This window comes from Balaenoptera borealis, assembly GCF_965194805.1.
Source record: "Balaenoptera borealis genome assembly, chromosome: 1".
NCBI classification, from domain to species: Eukaryota; Metazoa; Chordata; class Mammalia; order Artiodactyla; family Balaenopteridae; genus Balaenoptera; species Balaenoptera borealis.
The window spans coordinates 165,364,731-165,377,461 of NC_138860.1; the positions used below are offsets into that span (position 1 = coordinate 165,364,731).

A 12,731-nucleotide genomic window follows, 5' to 3' on the forward strand; every position below is an offset into this window, starting at 1 on the left:
GGATTCAAACCCATATCTGCCTCCAATTCTGCCTCACTCCTTCCTTCCCATCCTTACCCCTTATACTGAAAATGCCCTCCCCAATTTCAAAATATCAAATGTCACTAGATGAAACACTGTATCTTAAAAGTTATTTTCAATCTTTGACTATACACAATCCAAGTCCTTAGCAGCACTTAACAGAGGTAAATACCAACTCTTTTGCAAGTCTTTCACCCTCAACCCCCTCAACTGGTTCCCTAAATGACTGCAAGCTTCTTGGCTTTGTTGACATGGATTTAACAGGATTGGGACCTTCTAATTCAGCCCAATTTAATAAATGTCAATGATGCCTTCCCATCTACCTCTGCTATCCACGGACCCCACCTGTGAGCCCATTATGAAAGGCTCATGAATTGTAATATCAGGAAGTAGGAAGGCAAAAAAGTTTGAATGATTCTGCCAAAAGCCAAGTTGTATGAGGCTCTCCCCTGACAACATGCACATCCTAGTTTTGGATAACCTCATTCCCAAATAAGTCTGCTCTTAAGGGTATAGTGCAGGGTCTTTGTGTATCTTAACTGTCATAGCCCCAGTGCCTAGAACAGTGCCTGTGCCTCGTACATAGCAGCATCCCATAAATATTTGTGGGGCAGGTGGATGGACCAATAAATAAGTGGGCTTCAAGAATGGCAACTCTGCCCTCATACCCTGTGGTACTGGTTGCTCTCAGAAGAACTGTAGAACTGTAGAATAGTACAGTAGAACTGTACTATAGTTCTGTAACTATAGAACTGTAGAACTGTAAAATAGTACAGAAATCTTGGGGGCAAAGAAATCAGTGCCCTCTGAAAGTTGCATTCCAAGCTTCCTGTGCTAGACAAACATCACTGGATGAGGAAAGCAACTGGATAGATCCCTTTCCTCTTGCATGGGCTGCAGTTACCCGACCTGACCCTTTGAAATCTCTTCTCCGAGACAAGCAATTTTTACACAGCAGAAAGTAAGCTACTTTGTACTGCAGCAGAACACAAATAAAACGTACTGGCTTTAGGGACAGTCAGAGCTGACACTGAAGGCCCTCTGCTACTATCTGTGATTCTAGGAAAGTCACTCTCTCTGAACATCACATTCCTCATCTGTAAAAACCAGAGTAGCTAGGTAGAGCAGACACTGCTTGATGCCTACCCAAGAGCCTTTTATCCCTTCTTGCCTAGCAAACATGACTTGTCTTTCTAATCCACATGACTCATAGGATAACTTGTAATTAATCTAAGCCACTCAGGATGGATGATCTCATTTGCTTTGCCAATGACAGAATAGTGGGAAGATGACCCATTTCTAGCAAATGAGACGTTAGGCCCGATCTGCTGGGGCTTCCAGGGATTCCCTTTCTTTAAAATGAAACATTGGGAAAAATTAGTCCCTCTTCTGCTAGACTTTGTTCTGTCAGCATTTCCTTCCTGGAATTACAGCAGCCATCTTGGGATCCTGAGGTGAACTAGCATGAGGGTAAAACACCACAAAGGATAGAGCAAAAAGAGTGCAAGAATCTGTTATGTTGATATTATCATTGAGCCAGTGAATTATCCAACCTTGGAGCCATATGAAATCAGGACTTCTTGTCATGTGATAGTTTCCTTATTTAAGCCAATTTACTTGGGTTTTGTTATTGCAGTTGAAGGTTAACTGATAAACTACTTCACATGAATGCTGTGAAGATGCAACCAAATTATAATGGATACTGTACAAAACACCTAGCCAAGTACTTCAAAGTACCCAAAGTCCCTATTCCTTTTCCAGTTCACTTCCATTAACAACCCAAAAACCTGGCTAGGAGCTCCCACTGCCTCTTTTACAAAGAAAGTTCCTTGCCTTCAGAAGGTGGGGAAAGTCCCTAGAAAAGTTCCTCAAAATTTCTTTGTCCCAAAAAGACACTGCCAAGAGGATAGTGGTAAAGCTGCTGCAGTCTAAAATAAAAGGACAGTGTGTTCCTGCAGGGTAAGCCACAGTGGCCTAAAAAAAATCTTGATATGGTATCCTGGGAAGGTAGTTGTGGCACTTAAATGGAGAGCTTCTAAATGCACCTCACCTCCAGCAAGTCCACTTTTCCAGCTCAACACTGCTGCTTTAAAAGAGTGCTTCTGTCACGCTCTGTGCACTTTCTAAGCCTGCCAGATTTCCTTAGCTTACAGCCAAAGGAATAAATATCTTGAAAACTAGGAAGAAAAACGGAGAGCTAATTTTCCAATTCGATGCTTCTTTACATTCAAGCAGTACAGACAGTAGTCTGAGGATGGCCCAGGCTCAGAACTTGAAAATATTCTTCTTTTTGCACTATAACCCTTTCCTTTAGCCGCCAAACCCTAACTGCCATGTGATTCTGGGGTCTATTAAGCCAAGTGATACCCAACAAATACACAGCCTCATTCTACCCTAAAGGCACTTGACAGACAAGAATGTGCTACAGTATATGGTGCCAACTGACAGGGCAGAGGGAAGGCTGCTCAACCAATCCTGAAAAGAGATATCCAGGGGTGCTAGGACAAGCCTTAAATCAAACCTTGAGCTCTAGGACCAGATAAATCAGGCTTTGGGCTCCTACCATGTTTTTCTCTTGAGTAGCAACCAACAGCCAAATGCTGAAATCTTTTTTAACATCATTTATGGCAATGAAATTTATAGCCAAAATGTGGTATAATGATCATCTTCCCTTCGCTCTGCTAAACACTTTCTGCTTCATTAACGGTCGTAAGTTTAAGTCTTATTTCAACTGGGAAAAATCTCCTCCATGTTCCAGTCTGCTCTTCAAGTCCAACCAACCTCACTACTCCTTGCTGGTGAAAAAGAGCATGGGTCTGGCTGGCTTGCTTCCAAGGAAATCTGGCAGGGGTAGCCACAGGTTAGCAATTTGAACACTTGGTCTCCAGAGGAATGCTAGGCCCACTATTGTACATACTAACTGCCAGTGAAATTTCTCACTGGGCCCTGTGCCAGAATCCTTCTCTGTGCCATCTTCCCCCAATACACAGAAATAACAATACTCTAGGAGTACCAGGGAGGAATGCTGAACTTACATGCTTGACAACTGCACCAACAGTTTAAGGCACAAAACCATAGAACCTTGAAGCTGGGGTGAGAGTAAGAAAAGGTGATGATAATCTGGTTGTTTCTGCTTACCTGAAGATTCAGGAATACTGAGTCCATCCTGTAGACTCAGTATCACTTCTTAATTCTCTCCTCTGTACTCAAGAACCACAGATTCCAGCTCATTTCTACTCACAAATATTGACCCCCCTGATACACGCTATGGCCCTGAGATGACGAAAATGAATAGAATGTAGTTTCTGCTCCTAGAAGTTCACAGGCTCTGGGGAAAACAAGTCATGAGAGTAAATAGAGCAAGTTGCTAAGTGCTACTGAGTGCACTGGAACACCATCTGTGACACTAGTTAGGAACAAAATTAGGTTTGTTTATTTTATTCTTTTACAAGCATCTCCTGAGGATAGGAGGAAGCTGGAGGCGGAAATGGTGCTGGTGGTTGTGGTGAACAACCTGGAAGCCCCAGTCTTAGCCTGGTTTAAGTTAGGTTTTCCAATGCTCATTTTCAAAAAATACTGGAGAATGACCATATGCTTACGAGATCCCAGAGAAGATGGAGTGGAAGACAGTAAACTAAGTAGAAAAAAATACCCCTCCCCCTTCACTGCAGCAGTTTTCATGTTGTTAATCTTGTCTTTAAATCCTATTCCACTCTCTTTACTATTCTCCCATCTCATTAAAGCAGTCAAAAACATACAAGGTATCTACGCGTGATCTGACCGTCATCTTAGGTTCTACTTCCTCTCCTCATCTCGTTTCCTACAGTCGTACACTAGGTTTCTCTTGCTCTACTCTTTCTCTAAGCCATCTTGTTCATTCCTATGGCTTTAACTACCATCTACATGATTATGAATTCCATATCTATAACTGCAGTTTTGGTAGTCTTCCCTGAGCACCAAAACATAAATGTTTACTGGAAACCTTAACCTTGTTACCCCATGGGAACCTCAAAACTCAATCTAAACAAGGCTAATTGTCTTTCTTCACAAAATTTACCACCTTCCTTCTATAGTCTCCCTTTCCCCCCAGTCTTGGCTAGAGGAATGTCCCAATATACTCACTTGCTCAAGAAGAGTGAACATTATTAGCCTCTACTCCTCTCTTCCTGTTCCATCATCCATTGAGTCCTATTAATTCTATCTCCTGAGTGTCTCTCCAATGTGCTCTTTCCTTTCTATCTTCATTGATATAGCCCTATAGCCTTGTTCCAGCCCTCATAATCTCTCTAAATGGTACCAGAGAACCATTTGGCTACTCATATCCACCACCAAACTTTTTAAACTCCTTAAGGAGAGAAACACTGTTTTCCTCATTTTTGAATTGTGCCTGCTTACTCCCCTCATAATACTTCTAGACACAGTGCTTTGCATGTTTGTTGAATGAAGAATAAATGGAGGCCCTGTGAAGTGATTACATACAATCTGCAGTTTCAACACTCTGGAATTTGTTTTACCCACTTTACTCCTTTAGAAAGTGATGGTTCTGCTCTTCTAACAACCTGTTACTCTAATGTAAAATCTATCAGAGATTATAATTAATCCCAACAGTTTGCTTTGCTAAGAAAAAAAAAAGAGAGAGAGACCGCACTTTAGAAATAGAAGCCACTGTTGTCTTTATAAAACACAGAATTGTGCTGCTGCTGTTGCTTGCTTCAGAAGAAACTGTACATTACAGCTGCTGGGATAATTTTACAATGGACTGGACAAGGTACAGCTCAAAGCAGGACACAAACACAAGTCTCAAAGGGAAACAAATGCAAACAAGTACACAGCTGTGGGGCTCCAGGGACATTTCCCCATCCATGCTGGACTTGAGAGGGATAAAAAGTTTAGAAACTAAATTGAAACCCAGAGTAGACACACATGCCCACCAGATGGCTGCTAAGTGCAACATCACACACCAATCAGGTTGGACTGTGTGCACAGGAAAGTCATTTCATTTTTCCTTATTGCTACTACACCAGGGGGGGGTCAGTGCATTCGACATATTGTCTTTACTTGCACAATCCTTGGAGGGTTTCCTATTTTCCTTTTTAAAGAAGGAAATCTGCCTTCCCCACCTTATTCTGTTTTTTTGCTTTGTTTTCTTTTGTTTTGAGCCCATAACCTCCACTACCTTTCTTGGGCTCCCAAACAGCAGCCAGAGGTTCTAAGTCAGTAGGAGTAGAGTAAGGGGAGAGCACCAACCTAGCCTCTCTCCCTGTCCAGGGAGAAGGCAAGTCCTAATAAATGGGCGAAAAGAGAAAACCAGAGAATCCCTTCTCCCCAGTCTGCTTAGAAGGCCAAAGAGGAAAGAGTGCCCTGCATAACCCTGCCATGATCAGACTTTAAGAAGGAAGGCATCCCAGCTACCATCCTGGATTGGCCTACGCCCAGCAAATATAAATAAAAATAACTTCCCCCAATGTAATTTCCAAAACTGCATTTTAGTTAGAGACGTCTCTCTACCCTGAAGGGGAAGGAACTTTCATCCTTCTTTGTTACACATGATGCCAGGTCTAAAACACTGTCCCACCAGCCTTGCAGATATCCTATGGGCCAGCTAAGAAGTCACAGTGTCCCCCTGGCTGCCCATCTTGCTGGCCTCATTTACAGAATTCTGGACAAGAAAAAGAAAACTATCCAAGAACATCACTGCTTAGCCAAAGAGGAGGCTGCAGTGGAGCTACTGAATAGGTGGGAGCTTTTTAGGGAGGTTTCACACTGTTAGGTACCTTCTTCAGCATTAATCTAAGCCTAAGTTCCCAGCAACAACAGCCTTAGGCTTATCCCCAGAGGCCAGCAGTAGCACCTCAGCCCCAGTGAGTTAGGCTGGACTGGAAAAGTGATCAATGAGCAGCGCTCTCCTTTCCCAGATTTTAGCCAAATTCTCTCCATTCTCTTCCCATCCCTCTCTTCTTCCCCCATGTCTATCCCCTAACCCTTCAACGCTGGATAACCAAGTAGGTCAACCCTAGGACATCCTCAGAAAAGGGAGGCCCCAGGTAGAGAGAAATGAAACCAGATCTAGAAAAAGCAATGAGAGAAACCAACTCCAAAGAGTGGACAGGTGTGGAAGTTGCCAGAAGCCCTCCTGATTTCATGCCAGTTGGGCAGGCCTTCTGCTATGCCCTCACGTAAGTTTGAGGGCAGTCCAGCCCAGTGAGGACATCACTGGGCTTGGGAAGCAGATTCTTGGTCTTCTGCAGCCGAGGAGCTAAGCCTGACCTTGCCAGCAAACAGTGCGATCACTGTAGCCATGCAGAGAATTCATCATCACAAAGGCAGATAGGCAGGCAGGCCAGCAAACAAGCTGAGTGAACAGAAAATAAAATAAAAGGAGGCCAGGGAAAGAGAGAAGAGGAAAAGGAAGGTAAAAGAGTGGAACAAAGGGAGCAGGAGACTTCTCTAAGAGGATGAGGCTGGGATCTCCCCAGAGCTTCTTCAGAGCCTAAGTAAGAAGCACCACTTTAAATAAATCAAAGAAAGCCAAAGCTTGTTGCCAACCCCACTTCTCAATCTGCATGCACCACCTTTCAAACAAGAATAATCCTCAAGGTCAAGGGTGTTTTTCAAGTTTCAAAGACAAAAAGAAATAAAGAAAATCACAGCAAGATGTCATATTCTTGCCATTGCCCAAGCTGTTTCTTTTGCTTTTATTTCTTAAATGGCATGTACAATGCCAAAGGGCTAAAAAATGCATTTCAAGCCTCAGCTCAAAACCCAACTGGAGAGAGTGAGGCAAAGAGAGAAAAAGGAGAGAACACAAACTTGTTGCTGAGAGTAGGTGGCTGCCACCAGCTCTCAATGGACATTTGCAAATGCTGGTGAATGACTGGACCCTCCAGGAATACTGCCCTGATCCCAGCCCCAAAACACACCGAGAAGAGAACACTCAGAGCCCACTGTCCCAAGAGAACTCCCCTCCCCAAAGGGTGACTGAACACGAAGTAGACAGTGTATGAAGGCGATGGACAGGGCAGATGGAGTGTTGGCATCACTCTCTTTAGGCACTTGTGTAAGGAATGTAGGCTCTCCAGTGAGCTGCCTCCTCCTAGAGCCCTCCATTCTGTTCTTCAGCTGGGCTGTGCCCACGGGGCACCCCACACTGTAGCCAGCAGGAAAGAAGTAAAGGAAGAGTTACTCAACAGTCCCGATGCCTTCTCCATAATCAATGCTTGTGCTACGTTTTGTGAAGTTGCTGAACAAAGTAGCCAACCAGCACAGAACCTGGGATAGACTGTTTTGCATAGCAAATCTGGGTCTGTACAAAGGCTGCTGGGGAGGGGAAATGGTAGCTCTAACTTCATACGCCCATATTCAGACCGGCCTTCCTCTGGCTGGCCTCCAAGCCTGAGCTAGGTCTAAAGTGTCATGGCTTCATCACCAGATTGAGGCAAGCCCAAGCCCAGGCTCCTCAAAAAGAGGAATTTCCACACTGAAGCTGCAACTCCTCATCCCAAGCAGTGGGAGAGGAAAAAATGAACAGGCAAGGAATGAGGAAGCCTTGCTTCAAGGCCAACAGGCCTCAAGCTAGAACCCCCTACTTTTCCAGTTCTGCAACACAGCCAAACCCCATCTCTAGCCAGGAAGACAGGAAAAAAAAAAAAAAAAAAAAAAAAAGCCCATGCCACCCACTCACATGCCCTAGTGGGAAATCAGGAAAAATTCATTTGTGTAAACAGAAGCAAAAGGGAGCAGCAAAATTCCCCAGCCTATCCACAGGACACGCTGAAATCTGGGATAAGCCAAAGTGTCAGAGGACAGTCCAGAGGAAGGGAAGATGCACTTGCAGAAAAGAGTGCAGGGCAGTGCAGAAGGGGTGCCTGCAGCAAGAGAAAGATATTATCTGCACAGAGGAAGGGTGGAGACTGAGCCCCACCTTGGGGAGATAACCACCCCCTACAGAGCCAGGCCAAAGAACAAGTCAGGTACATAGTTCCTTCTGACGGCTCAATGTTTCTGGGATGTAAACTCATTGGGCATGGGAGGGATTTCCAGATTTTGGCAATAGACTCAAGTTATGGTATAAAAATAACATTTAGTTTTTGCTTTTTTTTTTTTTTTTCTTATTTTAGACCTAAGGATCGTTTGTTAAAAGACACCCCAGTTAAAAAATATTGAAACATAAACAGACTTGACCATCAGGGAAAAAAAAAGAAGCCAAGAGTGAGAAATGCTATGAAAGTAACTCCAGACCCAGACAGGTGGGGAGGAAGCGGGGACAGGAGGAAAGGAGACATAAGTGGAAAGGCCAGAGGCCAGTCACCTCAGCAGCTCCGAGAGACTTGTCATGTCTGAAAGTGCAAATGTCAATGGATTTTAACCATCTTGAGGTGGTGATCTTTTTAAAAGCTCAATGAATATGGAAGTCAACTCCTTCAAATGCAAAATAGCTGGCGCTCTGGCTGGAGGCTTGTTGGGTTAGGGGTATTTCATCCCTACCTACCTCCTTCTCCCACCCCCACCCCGCCCCCACCCCCCCCCCCAAAATAGGTACAAAAGGTTGCAGTTCTGCAGCATTACCGTTACAGGGAAGGCACTGGTTACCCACCAGCAGGCGGAAGGAAGACAGGGTCGTGTCACTTCAGAGCTAAGTGCCATAGTGCCTTAAGTCTTACTAGGGGCTGGATGTCTGTCAGGGAGAAGGTGTAAGGTGGGGTAGAAAAGGTGGAGAAAGAGGAATAAGGGAAAGAGGAGTGGCAGCTGGGGGAGGGGCAACCAAAACTATTAGCATTAAAAATCTTCCTACAAGCTGGATTCTCAACCCATTAAAACATCTAGTATCCTAAAATATTGATCTGCATCTGGTTTCGTTTTTCTTCTTAAACAAATCTAGACCTTTTCTGATTAAGGCTCCTAAAAATTCCTTCCCTCCTCCCACCCACTTTCTCAAGCCCCTCACTTTCCCATCTAAAGTATCAAACCCAAACCTACCAGCTTTTGTCTGCAGGGCTGCAGAGCCGACCTTACCAAGCTGTCAGGCATGAGTCTTTAGCACTGTGAGTCACATGCGACATCTGTGTGTATGGTGGGCACCGGGGCTGCCTCTCTTGGTCCAGTGGAGTCAGGGCCAGATGTGACAAGATGGGGTGAAGGGTGGAGGGCATGAGGTGAATATCAGATTTCTGGCTGGTGGTCTGGCTTACTGGCCCTGTTCCCCACCCTTTCGCCCCCTCTGTAGAGGAAACAAGGCCTTCTGCATTCCTCCCTGCCCCACCTCCCTCCTCCCTGCTTCCTCTGGATTTGGGCGGCACAGCTCTTGGGGCTTGGAAAGCTTTCTTCTATCCAGTGAGGTAACAGCGTTCTGCCTTCAAGCGAAGTACATGGTGCGCAGAGTATCCTGGTGAACCTGCACGGCTTTGGCCAGGGCCTGGGGGTCCCGCCCATTGCTCTGCCCCGATATGTGGCTCCCCTCTCCACTGAAAAGGAAAAATGAAAGAAGTCCTTCCTGGTGAACTGAGCTGCTACTAATTCCTTCCCCCACCCCTAGGATGCCAATTCCCATAACAATTTAAGAGAAAACCCCAACCCAGATTTGGGCTGACAAGCCCAAGGACATCAAATTGGACAATACTCATTTCCTACTACCCAAGGAAAATTGAGAGGGTCTGGTACCAGAGGCTGAAGCAAAAAGGAAGCCAGCCTGATCCCAGGCCTCACCTGTCATGCTCCTTGTCCACTAGGTGGTATCGTGCCCGGAAAGCCACCAAGCGGGCATAGTAGGCAGGTGCTGGAATTGAGACGGAGCGTGTGCATCGTACATAAGTGTGGCACAGCTGGTACGTCAAGATCTGAAGCTCATCCGCTGTGAAACGGTTGTCATCCCAAAGGACATAGTAATGGGATGGTCGGCTGGTGCCCTGGGAAGATAGGAAGGTAAGGAGCCCCAGGTTGGGCAGAGGGGATGGTTGATGATAAGGAACAGGATCACTATTGAGAGTATGGCTGGGTTGGAAGACTCACCCATGAAAAGGCAGACACAAAGCCACCTATGTCATAAAGCACCCATCTTATGGGCAACCTGCCTAAGACGTTCAAAGTGCACTTATGTTCAAGTGCACAAAGGGCTTATTAAGAGAACAATCCTGATTTGAATGCCACTCAGTGAGGAATGATATATTCTAGAGACAGTGGGAATAATCAACTAATCTTTGACCCATTGGAAACCCCAGGACATAGCCCAGCTACCTGGATGCCTGCGTGGCTGCACAGATAGAAGTCAAACTCAAATGGGTGGGTGATGTTGGTGTCCACAGTGGTCCCAGCTGGGATGTTACCACTCTTCCCAATCTGTATAGAGACAAAGACAACCGAGATCCCAAGATCTGCATGACCCTAACTAGGGCCCCAACTCAATTCTAATCTGATTCCATCAGAATCCCAAGAGTAAAGTAGAAGTTGCTGTTCCCAGAGGGTACTGGGAATTGAAATAATAGGCTTCTAAAGTCACACAGACCTGTGTTTAAGTGCTGCTTTCACCATTTATTAGCTGTGTGATCTTAGCAAGTCATTTAACCTTTCTGAGGCTAAACTGGAGATAATAACAGTACCTACCTCACAGGGCTGCTGTGAGGAAGACGCCTTGTACAGTGTCTGGCACATAGGAGAAGTTCAATAAATGGAAGTTCCCTTTCCCTTCTCTGGGAGCTGGTCTATATATGGGGTCTATAGGCCAGGGAGCTAGGAGGAGGGAGATGAAGTATAAGGGAAGGAGGGGAGAAGGGGGAAACAAAGGGAAGGAAGCAGCAGAGGAAGGACCACAAGAGCTAGGGGGAAGAAAGGGGCCAGGGAAGATGGACAGGCCAAGGACTAAATCCCCACATTTATTTCAAGGGCTTCTTCCATATTAAGAGAAGGGAGACAAGATAAGGGTATGGGTGGCTTCCTCAATCCCTCACTCACTCGCTCATTCTTGTCAGCACAAAAAAGGCGGGTGTGATGGCGTTTCTGCACCACAATATAAGTGATCCCGGGCTGGTAGTCCTTTTCCAGTTTGATGCAGGCATCACGAATGGCCAGCAGCTCATAGTGGAGGATCTAGGCACAGGGTGAGGAGGGAGACAAAGAGACACACAGCTCCTCTTGAGTTCACACATCTTTCTGAACTAAGGGGTTGCCACTTGTAATACGGTTTTTTGTTCAGCCTCTCTTTATAAGCTGACACCCAACCATTAGAGATGATAAGCCCTTCCTACCAAAATCAGCCTTATACAGGCATACCTCAGAGATCTTGTGGGTTCAGTTCCAGATCACTACAATAAAGTAAGTCACACGAATTTTCTGGTTTCCCAGTGCATATAAAAGTTATGCTTACACTATGCTATAGTCTATTAAGTGTGCAGTAGCATTATGTCTAAAAAAAAAAAAAAAGTACATACCTTAATTAAAAAATACTTTATGGCTAAAAATTGCTAACTATCACCTGAGCCAGTGAGTCGTAGTAGGAACATCAATCACTGATCACAAATCACCATAACAAATATAATAATAATGAAAAAGTTTGAAATATTGCAAGAATTAACAAAATGTGACACAGAGACATGAAGTTAGCAAATGCTGTTGGAAAAATGGTGCCGACAGACTTGCTGGACGCAGGGTTGCCACAAACCTTCAATTTGTAAAAAATGCAGTATCTGCGAAGCACAATAAAGCGAAGTGCAATAAAACAAGGTATGCCTGTAGACAGTTCACATGATATGTTCCTATAAAACCTAGCTGGGAGGCTTAGTATCAGCAGAGAGCACTCATCTGGTTCCTATGTATAATTAGACCTAACATCAAGACACAGAACCAAGGTTCAGAGAGAAATCACAATGCCCAAAGTAAGGCTGAATTTAGGATCAGAAGGAAAATGGAAGTTACCCATGAGCTCTAAGAGCAGACAGGATTGGGACCACCATAGAAGACTAGACACATAGTTCAGAAATGGGTGTAGAGGGAGTAGATAAATTCAGTCCTGAAAAAAAGCAGTATTATACAAAAATGGACTAGCTAAAGAAGCCACAGGTGAAAAACCATAGTCAGTAGTTGCCTTGTGGCCTTGGATGTCAGGTATAGGGAGTAAAAACTGTATAAAACTGTAAAAAAGTAAATACAATTAAAAAAAAAAGTAAATACAATTTAGAATCAATTAGAACTAGGTTTAAACCCAAGCTTTATCTAATTTTATTACCTTGCAAGTTACTTAACCCCTTTAAGTCTCATTTTCTCCACATTGACTAAAGTTACTAATAAGATCAGCCTCACAAAACTGTTGTGAAGACTAAAACAAATAATTAAGTAAAAACATAAAAAACCTAGTAGTGGCTTAATAACTGCTGACTGCTTTGCTTATTAAGCAGTTTGAATTTTAACCTCAGGCTATGTGAGGTCACTAGACATCTCTAAACAGACATATTATGATAAATGCATCTGGTATTTTAGGAAACACTGTACGACTTGGAGGAAATTGAGCATAATGGTTAAGAGCATGAACTTTGGAATCTAACCAACTTGTTTGAATCCCAGCTCTACCACTTATTAGCCTGGATGACACTGAAGAAATCATTTAACATTTTCAAGCCTCAGTTTCATCATCTATCAAGTGGAATAATAATTATTTCATAGGGTTATTGTAAGCATTAAATAGAATACATACAAAGTGCTTAGCTCAGTTTACGGCACATAAG

General features: G+C 44.2%; 1 protein-coding gene across 3 annotated transcripts in view; it reads right to left on the reverse strand.

Annotated features, from left to right (window-relative positions):
• Positions 1-8,527: 8,527 nt before the first annotated feature.
• Positions 8,528-12,731, reverse strand: part of LOC309614519 (protein argonaute-1) — a 31,150-nt gene continuing 26,946 nt past the window's right edge. For all 3 annotated transcript variants that reach the window (XM_082363024.1, XM_082363025.1, XM_082363026.1), the window contains 4 exons: positions 10,966-11,100; positions 10,252-10,353; positions 9,724-9,923; positions 8,528-9,482 (listed from right to left, as the gene is read on the reverse strand). In XM_082363024.1, the coding sequence (XP_082219150.1) occupies positions 9,374-9,482; positions 9,724-9,923; positions 10,252-10,353; positions 10,966-11,100 (546 nt within the window). In that variant the 3' untranslated portion in view covers positions 8,528-9,373. The remainder of the gene's footprint in view (positions 9,483-9,723; positions 9,924-10,251; positions 10,354-10,965; positions 11,101-12,731) is intronic.